Source organism: Sphaeramia orbicularis, chromosome 17, assembly GCF_902148855.1.
Source record: "Sphaeramia orbicularis chromosome 17, fSphaOr1.1, whole genome shotgun sequence".
NCBI classification, from domain to species: Eukaryota; Metazoa; Chordata; class Actinopteri; order Kurtiformes; family Apogonidae; genus Sphaeramia; species Sphaeramia orbicularis.
Window position 1 is genome coordinate 39,529,246 of NC_043973.1, and position 17,813 is coordinate 39,547,058.

The following is a 17,813-nucleotide window of genomic DNA, read 5'->3' on the forward strand; positions in this document are numbered from 1 at the left end:
GAGATTTCAAAAATAGTTGGAGTGTCCATAAAGACTGTTTATAATGGAAAGAAGAGAATGACTATGAGCAAAACTATTACGAGAAAGTCTGGAAGATACTATTAAAGAAGAATGGGAGAAGTTGTCACCCGAATATTTGAGGAACACTTGCACAAGTTTCAGGAAGCGTGTGAAGGCAGTTTATGAGAAAGAAGGAGGACACATAGAATAAAAACATTTTCTATTATGGAAATTTTCTTGTGGCAAATAAATTCTCATGACTTTCAATAAACTAATTGGTCATACACTGTCTTTCAATCCCTGCGTCAAAATATTGTAAATTTTGCTTCCCCACCCTGTATATATATATATATATATATATATATATATATTTATAATCCACGCCCGCGTTCCATCCCTGTAGCTTTTAGTTTTCAGATCTCTTTCAGCCAATATTAAACGTACCATAATGAATGATAAATGACAATTACTGTCAGGGATAGCCATTTAATTTGGATGAAAAAAAAAAAAAAACTTTTTACGTGAAACTAACTGTGATTAGATATGTTTGAGCCATTTGATATTTGTCTCTCGAAGATCAAAACATCCTGGGAATCATATGATCACTGAAAACAAAAGACTCTCTGTTCCATGTGCTATTTTTTCTTGGGCTTTCTGTGTTTGTCTCTTCACTGATATGAGTCTTCCTGTTAACAGTGAGGTGAAATTCTCTGCTTCATCTTCTGTTTGTTTTGTGCTGTCTCCACCTCCCCATGCCTTTCAATCTTTCACTTTGACCCGTCTTCGCTGCACTCTGCTCTGCCACTCTTGCATTTTATTTGCTAGACTTCCAATCTACAGACTCTCTTCTCCGCTGGGGAAACGTTCAAAAGCCTCACGACAGCAAATGTCAAACACATAAGCTAGATGTCATCACAAGTAGGGATGCTAGAAAATATCGGTTCTGCAGTATATTGCGATATTTCACTTCACAATACTGTATCGACATTCAAAAGTACTGTATCAATATTTTTATGTATTTATTAAAATGCAGATATTGTAGAGGTTAATTTTTGTTTTTCTTTTTTTCTTGTATTTTATTTATTATTATTTAACACTCTTTTATTGAATAATGTTAGTTCCTTTGTTGGGATTGCACAAAAATAATGTTGAGATATTAGTTATAAACTAATAGAATATGAACATTTGAGCAGGATCTTAACCCTTTCGTGCATGAATTATGAGAACCTTAATCAAGATTTTTTTTTTCCTGAGTGTTTTTATTCCTCTTTAGGCATGAAAAAAAACCAATGTGATTGATTTTTTTTTTTTTTTTTTTTTTTTTTTTTTTTTTACATCAACCTGTTTTTCATGGAGTTATAAAAATGTCCACTCAGCTACACCATGCATTTTATTCTTGAAGCAAAGAAACATGTATTTAAAACCCAATATCATAAAGTGATATGAAAACAGTGAAATGAAACCATGTTTAATGCAGCTAATCTGATGTTTTCTCACATTTTAACATATTCTAATACTAGTTATTTCTCACTTCATGGAGATAATATGCAAAAAATAAATATTAACAATTGATTTCCACTCAAGAACCAATCAAGAACAGCAAAGTTATAATAATGGTATGAATTGCAGTTTATGAGATGATGCATAAGTGTCCACTGTGTTGGTTGATATGGAACTAAAACAACAAAACCCATGAATATACAAGAGTAAAGCTGTAGAGTAACTGTCCACTGTAGAGACCACTATGCATGAAAGGGTTAAACTGTAATATCTGTAAAACAGAATTTCAGTTTTAACACAGGAACATTTTGTGATATAACATTAGATCCTGTTCTGATCAAATAAAAATGTGTTTAGTATTTGTGCATATTTCTGGTGTAATTCAATTCTTCCAAGAAAAAATCATTTAAAAAAAAGAAACAAACAAAAAAATTGCCTTTTTAAAAATATCATGATATATTGCGATGTATCATGATATGTGATCCTTGTGTTGTGATTTGTATCGTATCATCAGATTCTTGCCAATACACACCCCTATGTACCAATACCTAGGGCCGAGGCTGAATACTTTTATATTCATTATACCACCACAAATAGGAAGGAGTAAACACATGGGGGGAAAAAAATAGTAAGTGTCAAACCTTTCTAACTGTTAATATAGTCGCCCATTGGAACAGTTAAGGAAAGTTAAAAGTCTTTAGTGCTGCAAACAACAGAAATCCAATACCCGACTGAGAGAAAACTCAATGGGTCATTGGGTTGTGGCTGTTTCCCAATGAAGACACATTTAAAACTGGTAAGCGGTGATTTTTCAATTGGAGAAACTGAGCCTTTAAAGTTGTATTTGGTTTAAATTAAAAAAAAACAAAAACACACAGATCTAGCGGGTATAAGAAAATACTGGTTCTGTTATATATTGCAATATTTCATTTCACAATACTGTATCGATATTAAATAGTACTGTATCCATATTTTTATATTTTTTTTTTTCAAATACAGATATTGGAGGTTCATTTTTTTTTTTTTTTCTTCATTTTTGTTTATATTTTACTTATTTAACACTCTTTTATTAAATAATATTAGCTCCTTTGTTCAGATTGAACTAAAATAATGTTCTGATGTTAGTTATGAACTAATAGAATATGAACATTTGAACAGGATCTTAAACTAAAACATAATTTCAGTTTTAACACAGGAAAGTTTTGTGATGTAGTGTTAGATCCTGTTGTGATTAAATAAAAAATGTTTAATATTTGTGCATATTTCTGGTCTACTTCAATTCTTCCAGGATAAAATCTTAAAAAAAAAAAAAAACAATAAGAAAAATTGCCTTTTTAATAGTATCATGATATATCGTATTATGATCCTAGTATTGTGATTTGTATCGTGTTGCCAGATTCTTGCCAATACACACCCCTTATCACGAGGAGATCACCAGCTTATTAAAGTCTTGTTTCTAATCAACCCCCCCACCCCCCACCCCTTTCTGTCTCCAGGTGAGCGGGATCAATGCATCAATGAGCAGGAAACGTGAGCAGCGTGTGTTATTCATGGTGGTGGTCATGGTGATCTGTTACCTACTGTGCTGGTTACCGTATGGCATCATGGCCCTGCTGGCCACCTTCGGACCACCGGGCCTGGTCACGCCTGAGGCCAGCATCATACCGTCCATCCTGGCTAAGACCAGCACGGTCATCAACCCGGTCATCTACGTCTTCATGAATAAACAGGTGAGGATGAGCGCGGTGGATAAAACCAGAGTATGTTGTTTATCTTTTATGGTCATGAAGCTCCAGGCTGAGGTCTTCTCACAGGTCACCTCTTGAGTACACAAGGTGGTAGGATATAATGAATATGAGTCAGTGTTTTATATTCCCGTCAGATATTTTTTATCCTGTTTTATGCATATTTATGATTTCTGTATGCACTGACTGTACCACAGAGTCCCACTGGGTCCTCTGTTAATTTTATAAGGACATCTACAAAACAGTTGAAGAAAGAAGACTCTGTAGGTCTATTTTGGTGCAACTCAGTCCATGTATAACAAATCTAATATATTTTGTAATTACCTGAAACAGGGCATTCAGCTCATTTTTGCCCGTTGCAGACCAGGCACTACTTACTGACTGAGTAAAAGGCAAAGCAAGTTTATTTGTATAGAACTATTCATACACAGGGTAACTCAAAGTACTTTATAAAGGCTAAAAAAAAATATCACAGAAGCAAAAAAAAAAAAAAAAAGCAAGACATTAAATTCAAAAAGGGGAAAAAAAGACATTAAAATCATCAGAGATAAAATGTGATTTAAAAATGCATCAATTATATTAACCCTTTCATGCATAGGCCACTCCAGTGGACAGCTGTTCTCCAGCTGTTCTCTTGTATATTCATGGGTTTTGATGTTTTAGTTCCATATCAGCCAACACAGTGGACACTTACGCACCATCCCATACACTGACATTCAGATCATTACTGTAACTTTGCTGTTCTTGATAAACCTGACCTGTAGTAACATGTTTCAGTATAAATCAATTGTTATTTGTTAGACAAGAAGGTTTTTATTTTTTTGCATATTATCCCCATGAAGTGAGTAATTACTAGCATTAGAATATGTTAAAATGTGAGAAGACATCAGATTAGCAGCATTAAAAATGTTTTTATTTCATTGTTTTCATATCCCTTTCTGATATTGGGTTTTAAACACATGTTTCTTTACTTCAAAAATTAAATGCATGGATATTTTTGTAACTCCATAGGAAAAAAACTCGATCGCATTGTTTTTTTCATGCCTAAGGAGGAAAAAAAAACACTGAAGAAAAAAATCTTGACAAAAGTTCTCACAATTCATGCATGAAAGGGTTAAAATCATACATTAAAATTAACATTACAATTAAAATGGAGTAAAGCAAGACATTAAAATCAAAAGTGTATTTGAAAGACAAGACTGAAAAGAGTTTACTCATAGGCACATGACAAAAGGAAAAGCAAAATATGTGCTGCAAAATCAGAAATGCACCAACTGTCTGAGGCGTGAACTCTCTGTATGTCTTAATTAACCTTCGCCCTTTCACATCTGAGTATTAGAAAATTCCTTTGACACTCATTATGGTTTATGGGAAGGACCTGTATTAACTCTTTATAGGACACTCATATTGAAAATCTTCACCTCAGAGTGTAATGGGAAGTGATGTCCCGATTTGGATTTTTTGCTTCCAATCCGATTTTTTTAGGATTAGTTTTGCCGATACCGATCTGATAGACTTTTTCCAATAAAATTTAGATTTCAATTTGGATCATTTATAGGTTATGCTATTATTTGACTTGAGATCATAATTGGGCTGAATGTGGAACCTGAACTAAAACGACTATGACACCTTTGACTCTTAATAACTTTAGAATAATTTTTGCACTGCCAAATTCATACTGTGGACAAATTAAAACCTTTGGCGGGCCGGTTTTGGCCTGTGGGCCATATGTTTGCCACTGCTGTAGCGCGTCTATGGACAGGTCTGTCCAGGTATTATATGGGGTGCGTTCCGTGCCGTACATTAATGATGCGCACATCAGCAGGTTACTCACAGGTCAGGTTGGGGTGGGTCAAAAGAATGTCAGTTTATTTGCAGGGCAGGTTAAATAATTCCTTAAAAGCCCCAGGGGTCCGACTCGTGCATCACTACCAGACCTTAAAGTGAAACCTTTAAACATTTGACTAATTCCTCTAAGCCTCCGACTGTTGTGCGGCTAATTTTCCCTTTCAAGACTAAATCCGATCTTCTAAAAAATGCCAGATCAGCAGCCAATATCGATTTGTAGACCGGATCAGGACATCCCTAGTTACTGGAGGACATAAGACTTTAAAACAATGGTTCCCGACCTTTTTTGGCTCGTGACCCCATTTTAACATCACAAATTTCATGTGACCCCAGACATTCAAAACGGAGACTTTTTTTTTTTTATTCATTTGTTTTTGATCATGTAATAGTTTGCTATACTATGTTGCAAATAAATGTTAATTTTAGACGACATTTAGTCTATATAATGTATATTATTCTGGACGGAGCCAGTAAATCCAGGTGTAGATTACTGCACAAAGTGAGGATTTTATTCTCCTTGGTCAAGATATGTACAGTCAGTCCAGCTTGTATTTACAAGGCTGACAATTAATACTGAAAAAACAAGAACTCAAACTATGAATTATGAAAGAGCTGCAGCATCTGAAGCTGACCACAATGAACATTTGACATAAACAGAACCACAGTGCTTCAGTTTCAGCTTCACAGTTTGTCATGTCTTTTATGGATTGTGATCGTCTCTCCTAACTCTCCATATATTTTTTATTAGTACATTTTTGTTTTTGTTTTTTTATCAATTTCTAGAAATTTCAGGTGACCCCATTTGAATTCCAGGTGACCCCACATGGAGTCCCGACCCCAGGGTTGAAAAACATTGCTTTATTACTTTTGTGATTTTTAAAAAATTCTTATTTTATTGTAATGTAGAAAAAAAAATGTCAATCAAGGTCAAATGCGATACATTTGGTTCCTTGGTCGTAAGTGGCCAAAAAAAAATCAAAAAAAATCCAAGAAGTAAATATAAAAACTACAAGAGAAGCAAATGTAAGTTGAAAGGAACACGTATTTTAGAACATTAGAACATCACAACACCTGTCCGCATCCACATGATCCCTCTGAACATCATTCCTTACATTAGTACCATTACTTCATGGTACCAAACAAAGCAGGTCCACTCACTGCTCATGCAGAGGTGGACCTTACAGACCCTGTAGACCACATTGGACCTGTAACTGTTGCTATTACTTCATTATAATGTGTGCAGAAATTACCAAAAATAGACACTTGCCCAATAAAGGGTTAAGGTTGGTTAAATGGTTTGTGAAATTTATGATAGGTTTGCTTTATTATTTTTAATTTAATGTAACCCTTTTAGGAGATGAATGAGCAGGTCTCCTAGTTGGACTCTAGAAAATCTCTTATTTTATCAAAATGGATGCTGACATAATATATTCCTGTTCAAATGAGATATGCTGATATTATTCCTTTGTTTTCATATGTACAAAAGTCTGTATGATCCAGCAGTAGAAGAAATTTGGCAACTAGGGACAGTGTCTGACACAAGTTGGAGGAAAATAAAAAAAAAAAAATTAGACAAAGTTTTTGGTCTACGAGTTACTAAACCAGACAGCGAGGGTCCTTCTTGGGCTTTCTTGACCGGAGGGCCAGGGAAACAGGAGAAGGGATGAAAGACAAAAGGCAGCGAGGGTCGGGAAGTGTATCAGACGCATTTCATCAGTCATTCCTCGTGTTACGCCTCAAGTGACCAACATGTGTTGAACCTGGTGTGATTTTGAACTAGCAGCGCATTTATACTGAATTATTGATCACAGACGAGCGGACATCGAGCCTTTATATTCAAATAATAATGGCAGACCTTAAGAATAGTGCCACATTTATCATGCAACTCCCACTTGTTTGTGTTATTCCATTCAATCCACAGACTGAGGAAGGCGAGCGTGTTTTTGTTGAATGATTGAGTTAGACTTTTTATTTAGCAATTTAAGGCTCAGCCAAGACAGAACTGTGACTCCAGAACAATGCTTGAAATTGATCCCAAAATTCAGACACTTGAAAATTAGATTATGTTATTTCCAGCTAAGGTTTGTAGTGAATTTAAATGAGATTTAAACGAGAAACACTGCCTAACCAGTCGACACACTGATTTGGTTTTAGCCTAAAAGTATAGTTCTACATACTAAGTCTAAACCCTTAAGGGTCTGAGCATGTTTTGGCCGTTTTTGAGTAGTTTTGATTTTGCCTTTATATACTATAGAAAGACATGTTTACTACAGGGTGTATAAAAAAAAAATACACATTTTGTAAAATTACCCCCAGTTCTGCATTTGATCATTTTTGGAATTTTATTTTCTGGATGTTGGTAGGTAGGGGATTGGTGGATATTTGTCCACATTTACAGACCCAGGTTTTCATGCATGAGTGAGCAGGGGCAAATTGCACAATCCAAGTTAAAACTGGTTTGCGCGAAGTAGCAGTGGGATTTAAATCCAATCAAAGGTCATGGGAGGGGATGGTGGGCATCCATCTTGTTTTCCACAAAATTGCCTGGTTACAGCATTAACACTTTGGCCACCATGTCAATTTAGGGTTAACCCTAACCCTAACCCTACCTTGTCCTGTCCTCAGTGACATTTTCAAGCCTAAACAAGTTGAATTAACTTTGAAAGGCAGGAACAGCTGCCATGGGGAAAGAAATGAAATTGACATGGTGGCCAAAGTGTTAATGCTGTAACCTGGCAATTTTGTGGAAAACAAGATGGATGCCCATTGTCCCGTCCCATAACCTTTGATTGGATTTAAATTCCACCGCTACTTCGCACAAACCAGTTTTAACTTGGATTGCGCAATTTGCCCCTGCTCACTCATGCATGAAAACCTGGGTCTGTAAATGTGGACAAATATCCACCAATCCCCTACCTATGTCCATAAAAGAAAATTCCAAAAATTATGAAATGCGGAAGTGGGGGTAATTTTTCAAAATGTATATTTTTTTGATACACCCTGTATACCCATGTTCGGTATCTTTTTTTTTTTTCAGTACAACTTCATCTGTCTCATCTGCCTATTTTTTTTTTTTTTTCACTTTAACCTACTATATCAACACAAAAGGCCAAAAAACACCAAAAATATAAAATCCATTTTGAAAAATGTATGTAATTTATTGCATAAATAGCACAAAGATGCTTAACAAACCTTTTCAAAGACTTTAAAAGTGAATATTGGTTCCAAATAATAGGTATATAAAATCAAAATTGTAATAAATTAAAACTATACTCAAATATTTGACATAAAAGCAGATCTTTAAATAGGCGTTTTCTCACCCCCCACCCCACCCCAGTCCTGGTCCTCCTGGTTTCTGCATTCAGTTCCGGTGGGGGTCATTCTCACCTTTACCTGTAATGCTAATGTAGTCTGTGGATTAGGATCCATAGATTCAGCCGTTTATTTCAGTTTTGAAAAAGGACAAAAAAATTACTAAGATATGGTCAGAAATATAAATCCCACACACACACACACACACCTCATTTTCATACTTTTAATCACATTTGTTTGCTCCGAGTTCAAACCATCATATCTTCGGTTGTATTTGCTCTATCAACATCAAATAAAAAGTGGGAGAGTGTTTCAAGTCCACACTTTCGAATGCAATTATCCCCAAAGGTCTATGTAACCGACTTCCAACGTTACGACATGTTGAAAATGTCATGTGATTGAGTCATAATTTGACAGTGCTTATGACAGGGAGCAGTGGCTGGTGTTAAAACTCACTAAATTTGACCATTTCACTGCTGGAAATGACTCACATAAAGTTACACTGTTGTTAATACTTTCACTTATTTCAGTTTCAGCAGCTCATTAAATACTTTCACATTGTTCACACACACACTCTTGTTTACTCTGCTTGCAGCATCTCTGCCTTAAATTACCTTTAATATATGCAAAACCTTCATCCACAATCATTTCACCTCAAACTGCAGCAATCATTTTCTTATATTATGCAAGTATAATTTATTGAAATAACGCTGAGTTTTAATCAGTTGCTTACTGAATACACAGCTACTGTGAGCGTTTAGAAAGTCACATCCCAGGTGTGTTAAGGCAGCTGAAAATCTGTCCACACATTCTGCTTGTAATTGCCACAAGGGACCAAGTCAGCGTGAACATTTTCTGCAGTAACAGACTGGATTTAGACAAGATCCTATGTGACACGAATGCAGCATCAGAATACTTCCGTACTCTTCTTGTCAGGTACCGTCTGCTGCCTACATACATACCTACATTAGAAGTAATGGGTAATTACAGACTGACACTTTGGATGTGTTTTGGAGCTCAGCACTGCTGTTAAATGACAGGTGGTCTGCATGACTCGCTAAAGTGGAGACTGGGCTAACACAAACAACATTTTACAAAGGATGTGTGTTCAAACATATGCAAAATGGATATTTATTAACAATTATTTTGTCCTTTTAAAGCTTATTCAGTCAGTTAAGACCTATACAACCAAAAGCATCTACTGATTTATAATGATTAATAACTTTTCAATCACTAATCCTATCAACACATGCAAATAATTCAAATAAACGCAGCTTCTCTGAATTTCAACATCACATATGACCCATTTGGACATTCAGAAAATCCATAGTGAACATGGAAACTAGGGCTTGTTGAACCGCATTATGTAATAAATTCCCATTATGTAATAAAAGTTCAAAATGTCATAAGAATGTCACGTCATCTTGTAATAAAGCCACATTATGTAATAAACGGACATATTTTGTAATAAACTACGTCAAAACATTATGTAGTAAATTTTTTCACATTATGTAGTGAGTTGTTACAATTTGAGAAATTTATTACAAAATGCACTTGACACATTTTTATTTAAAAAAAATGTAATAACATGGTTCATTATGTAATAACAATCCAAATTAATATAATTTCAGAGCAATTTAGAAGAAATTAGTCAAAGGAGCTACAGGTAATGGAATCAGAACTTTAGTCACACAATTTAAAGATTAATTTAGCACATTACATTTTCCTGAAAATAAAAATGTGTCAAGTGCATTTTGTAATAAACTTCTCAAATTGTAATAACTTACTACATAATGCATTGAGGTAGTTTATTACAAAATGCGTCAGTTTATTACATAATGCAGCTTTATTACAAGATGACGTGACAGTCTTATTACATTTTGAACTTTTATTACATATTGGGAATTTATTACATAATGCGGCTCAACAGGGCTGCACGATATTGGCAAAAACGTGGATCATGATTTTTTTATGTAGAATTCAGATCGCGATTCTCTGGCACGATTTTTTTCACAAAATGTTCATTGCACCGCTGTCAAGGAATGTTTTTTTTTTTTTTTTTTTAACCACTGATTCGCACCTTTCATATCACTCCGCAAGCAGTCCGGTCACTAATGGTCCCGGTTGCTAAGTGACGTCAGCTGATATGTGAAAGTTTGCAGAGAAAAGAAACTTCCCAGCCGGCACAATGGAATTTTTTAATATAACATTTTTGGAGAGGGCGAGACTTTTGATTCTTAGTTAAAGGCCGAGTTATCCTCACCGGAAGAATAACAGCATAGAAGTCAGAGAAGTGAGAGTGAAAAGACACTTGGAAATGGATGACAGAAAAATAGACCGACATGAGATTAGCACCGCCAAATGCGAACCTTTATCGGGCACAAGTTCAGGTGGGTGACTCTGACCACTACCACTGGGGTTTTCATCCATTTCACTCTTTACTGCAGAAGTTCCTCTGCTGTAATTCACTCTTTCTTCATTCAACTGCAGCCGACAGCAGCAGGTCACATGTTGTAAAGACGCTTTACCACTGGTTGAGGGAGGGGGCGGTGGCGATTCTGCGTTTGTGGGCACTTGTTTGTAATGCAGCCTGTGAAATAAAACGCGAAAGAATCATCCGTGTTTAGAAGTCAGATCACGTACATGTGTGAATCGAGATCGCGATCTTTTAATGATTAATCGTGCAGCCCTAATCTATAGTGAACACGGAAACACTATCATCTTCTGCGACACTGATCCACCAGTAAAACCAGTGTAGTTTAAAGTGACAGTGGTTGTAGATGCTTTTTCATATGTTCAGTAAATTACATATTTTGCGAATTAACCCATAAAGACCCAAACAACCATTGGCGATCAAAATCATCTACTGATATAAAATGTTTAATAACTTCTCAACTACTAAATGTATCAATACATGTAAATAATTGATGTAAAATCCAGTTCGTCATCTTTTCATGCTCATCAGATATGACCCATTTGGACGTTCAGAGGCTCCGTAGTTACCATGGATACACCGTCATCCTCTACAACATTGATTCACCAGTAAAACCCATGGAGTTGAATCAATGACAGTGGATGGACACACTTGTTTTATGTTCAGTTAATGATATCTTTGCTGAAAAAGTCACTTTTTCTTCAGTTTTCTGTTTTTGATATAATAACCCTCAACTTTAATCTGAGCTTTTACGAACATCTACATGATCAGTGAATTAGATACAGGAAAATACATGATTTTCACTGAAAAATATGCAAAATAGAGCAGATCATATAACAAATGAGGATAAATTGCATAAGAAAGGTTCAATCTAGAGCAAAATTAATTTGGGAACTGTCACAAAAACAGCACTAGGTCTGTATGGGTTAAAGTCACTTTTTATTCAGTTTTCTGATAATCTTTCAATTTACTCTGAGCTTTTGTAAACACCATGAGCAGTAAATTAAATGCAGGAAAATACCTGATTTTCACTGAAAAATACAAAATGATGAGAGTAATACTACAATAACTGGTGATAAATCACTCAAGAAAGGTTAAATATAGAGAAAAATTCATTTGGAATGTGCCATAAAAATAGTTGAAGGTCTTTCAGGGTTAAACGCAGTGTACGTACCAATCCAATCCAATTAAACTTTATTTGGAAAGCACTTAAACAACCACAGTGGACCAAAGTGTTGTACAGAAGAATAAATAAAACCTAAATAAAAGAATAAAATACAAGAATATCAATTCATTAATTAACCTTAACATTGCTTTGGTCTGTTTTTACTCATCATCACTCATAGTTTTTCAGCTAATACAAAACTTTCCGATTAATGTTAGTCTAAGAGGACAAAGTCATTAAATGAAAAACACAAGTGTCCTTAAATAGATTTACGTGACTTTACACCCTTCATATAAGAATTAGTAACAAATTATAAAGATAACACTTGAGGTAACTTTTGTCCTTGGTTGACAGATGATACTGTTTCCACCATGAACTGAATTCCTTATTGTTTATAGATTTAACTCCCTTTAACTTGATTAGGGACTTCTACCTCTTAGAGAGTGAAGTGCTCCAGAATATTAACTTTTTCTACAAACTTTCTTATCAAGTTCTTCTCTCGAGTAAAGCTCTTGGAGCAAAACAATAAATTCAAGCTTGAGTTTTGAGATTTAAGATGTTTTGTTCCTCTGTGAAACATAGTTCATCACGGTAAGAAAAATATAGCACAAGATAACCAAGATAGTTCCTGCCACTGGGGCAGAATGATAACACTTTTTTTTTTTTTTTCCCTCTTCCTCCTGAATGCAATCTTTATCATCTTATTCTGGTCTATTAAGTGAAGCGCAAAATGCTGTGTAAGATTTTAGAAAATATTCCCTCCAGTCGGGATTTCACGTAGGATGCAGAGAATTATATATTACACAATGTGGAGAGTAAATGTTATCAAAGGTTATAGAAATATTGGACCTGAAAACTTTGCATTCAAGCGCTAACTTTTGTCAGAGTTGCTTCAAGTTGTTTTATTATAAAGTTGCAATCCCACACAAGCTTAAACTCCATTCCAGATGTTATTTGGAAAACCTTCATGTCTCCTGTATGATTCCATCTGCCTTCCTATGGACACTCCAACCCCACCACAGCTATCCAGCCTGACCTTACAGGGACATTTTAGCCCACACATCATCGACCTCATGACAGCGTGAGAGACGACGAGAGTGGGGGCGAGGGACACCAAATGTCCTGTATGTCATTTTCAGTCTTCAATTCCTCCCAGCCCGTTGCTATGGAAACTGTGAGTTGAGGCGAGTTGAAGACTAAAAATGCTGTACAGATACAAGTAGCAGCTGGTGTGTGTTTCGTCCCGTCAACAAACGCCGAACGTCCTGAGGTGACCACCAGAAGCCGGCGTGAAAACCGAAGGATACGGTAAGTTGAAAGTGTTTGCATGTCTGAAAGTCTAAAAAGGTTTGAAAAAAACAACTTTTGCAGCAACAAATTGCAGTATTATAGAATATTATTGGGTAAAACCCATCTGGCCTCATGTATGAATATGTTATTTTCCTTTTAAATTTGGTGATATGCAAAGCAGCAAAAGAAAAATCCCCCAGTCCAGTGAGTAAGATTTAAGGGGATTTAAGAGGATCAAATTATCATTTTTGTGGATTTCCTCTTCTTTCTACCATTTTATAGTGGGTGGCATGAAGCATTAAGGTGCATTAAGGTGCATTAGTGTCACTTATTATGTTTGAGTGTGCATCATAGTTAAAGGTGGGGTAGGAGATCCTGGAAAAATGGTTTGAAGCAAGCCACATTCTGAAAATACACAATTCAAAAGTCCAAACCCCTTTCTTCAGACTACCCCCCCAAAGCCACACCTCCAGAATACCGGATTGTACTCACAGAGGGGGGAGGGACAAATGGCAGTTGAATTTGATAGACATGTCACCGTTCAATCATTTTGATGGGCCGATTAAAATGATTGGATGGTGTTTTTGTCAGTCCTGTCCGTTCCACAGGTGACTACATTTTTTTTTATTTTTGTGTTACAGCATTTAATTAAATGGTTGCAATCGGGGTGTAAAAGGGATTTTACATTTACATTTATGCATTTGGCAGACGCTTTTTTCCAAAGTGACTTACAGGGGAAAACCAATCAAATCAATCAATCAATCAAATTTTATTTATATAGCGCCAAATCATAACAAAAGTTATCTCATGACACTTTATATATAGAGTTGGTCCAAACCAGACTGAAGCCAATTGACAGAAACCCAACAAATTTTAAGCAATATAGCAAAAAAAAAAAAAAAAAACGCTCCAGGAAATCATCTCCTACCCTAGCTTTAATATCCCCTTAACTAACAGTGTTTTCTACAGTCGGTGTGAGTGACTGTGTGGGTTGTTCAGTCGGTTACAATTTCACCGCTAGACGTCACTAAATATCACGCGCTGAACCATAGTGACTAATCACATTTGATGTCTACTGACCCCTTAGTTACTGTTGCTACATCTGGCAAATGTTGACACTCGCCATGAAACTCTGTGGAATTTCCATGTCACCAGAGAGATATTACAAAGGAGAAAATAGTCAATATATATGATAACAGTAATGAGACGACAGACAGTGGTGCATGGAAAGGACTGGAGGAGCTGTTTTCACAATACAGTGTTTATCTGATTTAGAAAAACCCTAGGGTGAGGCACTAACCAACATTAGCTCAGCTGACACAGTTGTTAGCATGAAGTTATTCAAGTTGATTGTAAATTATGTGGTTGTGTATCATTTAAAGGGGTCATATTTTGCAAAACCCACTTTTATTAGTCTTTGGTACATTTATTTGTGTATTTGGACCCTAATAGTTCATAAAGTTTGAATTTGAACCCTCCAGGTGCTGCAAAGATATCTTTATATTAATTCCAGCAAAAATCAAATAGATCTGTACAACCCGTTTCAATTCCTTCTTAAAGTGTTCTATTTTATAAGTAGTTACATCATGAAATTTGCCCTTATAAGGTCAAGACTTCTGACAAACATTTCTCAGAGTACGACATAAGTGTTTGTCAGCAGCAGCGGTTGTAATTAAAACTGAAAATATGTCCAAACTTTGAGCCAATTACCTAAAATGTTCCGTTGTTGGTTGTATTAATGAACTCAGGTGGCTGAACTGGACAGAGAAGCACAGTCAACAACCTAGAGGGGGTGGGGTCATTTGCATTTAAAGGGCCAGCGCTCAAAACCACCTTTCTGGTGTCATTACTCAGAAATAGGGTTGAAGATGGACCTGTGGAGTTGAATTAATGAAGAATTCAGACCCAAGCAGAGCATTTACAGTCTATGTAGACCACAGAGAAATGTTTAAAAATGCATAATTTCATTTACAAAAGAAAAATATCACTCCTTTAAACGGTTAAAAGTTAACTTGCTTTACTATCCGTGTAGTGAAATTTGGTCTCTGCATTTTACTGATCTAATAAACACCTAGCATTAGCATTTACATTCACATTCTGATTAGCATGTAGCACACATTACGAGTGGTGAGCTGCCATTAAAGGTACCAACTCAAGAACTTTATCATCACTGTGGTCAAGACAACAGGAGAATTAACCTGTAAGTACCTGTTTATAATGCTGGAGAAAAACCCCACAGCAGGTAGAGAACAGGTAAACTCAACAGAAAGGCTCTGGTGTGAGGTGAAATTGCTAGCCATTACTCCGCCATGCTGTTTATTTGGGGCTGGAAAAAAAAATTGAAAACCATGTACCAATCAATGAGACTGATTTCAGACATGTTTTTGTTATTTGCAAACTGAATAATGTTAACAAGTGTCTGGACTTAAAAGGAACTGGGGGAGTTTTTATTGATTTCCATTAAGGTTATAAAAGTATCCCCTCTAGACTTTTAGCAAACTTTCTGTTCAGTTATTTAAGTAGTGATTAAAACAGCAGTGTAATGTTTCTAACTGATACATTAATGCCTAAATGCATAACCATTATATCCATGAGCTCCATTCACACACTACTTTAGTCTTCACTTGTGAATGTTGCTCAGTGTTCCTGTGTGTTGTTACGGTTGCCAATGTGGGGTTGGAAAGTCGACCTTTTCGGGAGGGGCTTCACGATGGGTCGATTGGAAGCGCATGGCAGGCAATTTGTAATTGACATAAGGAGTGGGCAGACTACAACTAATGCCCTGTCCACAAAAAAAAAACACACACTCTGTCTCTGCCTCTTTCACATGTAAACAACTCTGTTCCAAAGTGAAGATTTTTAAGAAATCAAAGTGGTGTGCATCCATGAGGACAAAAACAAATATTAAAAGCCTATGATGACACATTATGACAGACTAAAGCTTCTGGGTTTGTTTTGTGGTGATTTTTGTGTTGTAGTATGTACAAGGCTGTTTTGTAAGGTCATGTGGACAGATTACTTTTTAATACAAAAGGAGAAAAGCATCCATTTAGGAAATATTTGTAATAGTGGAGATAGGATATAAATACCATGGTTAATGAAAGGTAACATTAGACTAGAAAAAAAAAAAAAAAGAAAGAAACTGACAACTTACCATCAAATACATACGACACACACCACATAGTTAGAGTTGCATGCCCACTTGTGATCTGAAAATGGGCCATAAAAAAAACAACTGCCTGCTCTGAAGCATGGTTTACATCAACATGCCTTTCCCACGCAAGTAAGCTCAGGCCTGTTGCAACTTATCTGCACCAACACTTTGATCTAACTGCTAGACTTGTGCGCTCCACCCCTAAAACCAGCGGGTTGCCATATTAAATTTAAGATCAAATCTGTGTGCACATGGCTAATATTTCTCAACTCCACACAACTAGAAACAAAGAAAAAAAACAACTGAAATATTTAGTTATAGAGAGAACGTTATCTTCAGTTTTCAGAGGGTAAATGTGTTTATTAGCCAACAATTACAAAAAAATTATATACAGACTGATTTATTTGGTTGTCAGGAACTGTGGTTAATATGTGTTCCTCATGGACATCAGCAGAGTATAAGTGGAAAAAAAAACATGGAAGCCACACACTGCAAAACTCTACTCATATAGACTACAGCTAAAAAATGCTGTGTGAATGGTGTCCTGTACTGTATGCATGGCTCTTATTTCATTTTGCTCTAAAACATGTCAGACAAACACCTTCAAAACGACGACTTAGACTACGATCAGACTGCAGGTAAATGTAGCCCAAATCTGATTTTTTTGCCCATATGTGACCTGTATTCGATCTGTTAAAGACAGTTTGAACAGCACAAATCAGATTTTATGAAATCTGACCCAGGCCACTTTAATATGTGGTCCTAAATCTGATACGTATCTATTTTGTCCTTGCTACATCCCCGGTGCAGCTAGACAGATAGCTTACTCCTCAATGATGACAGCTGTTGATGATTTGTTCACATTTATTCATTGTGGAGATGACTCAAAGTGGTGTAAAACTGAAATAACACACAGAAAAAAAAAACTTACATGTTTGCCAAACACGAATAAAACCACCACGTCGCTCTCAGATGACATGCAACCATGAGTAGTTAGAGCTAGCATGCTAACATTCGCGGCTAACGCGCTAATCGCTAGCTTAAATGCTAATCAGAAACGAGCATCTTTTTAGCATCTTTCATTACACAAATGCCCAAATACAAACCCCACTAACTTCAACAAGACTACACATAACACACAGAATGTTTACACACACGTACAGGCTGTGCTCGGCCCTGAACACCCAGCTGCAGCTAGTGATGTTACAAGATGTGCCGAGGCCTCAAAGCGCGTGTCGAGTAATGGAGGGGGCGTTTCCGCGAAGCGCGTATCGAGGCTTGTTTCATTTAGGGGAGGAGCCGCAAATGATGACGTCCGAAGCCTCGCTGCCCGGCTGTACCACGTGACTGCTTCAGGAAGTGGTT

The 17,813-nt window shown here is 36.2% G+C and overlaps 1 protein-coding gene across 1 annotated transcript in view; it reads left to right on the forward strand.

The window, feature by feature from the left end:
• LOC115438028 (vertebrate ancient opsin-like) overlaps window positions 1-17,813 on the forward strand; it is a 160,327-nt gene that overhangs the window by 115,137 nt on the left and 27,377 nt on the right. The window contains exon 3 of the mRNA XM_030161471.1: window positions 2,997-3,230. Coding sequence (XP_030017331.1) covers window positions 2,997-3,230 — 234 coding nt within the window. The remainder of the gene's footprint in view (window positions 1-2,996; window positions 3,231-17,813) is intronic.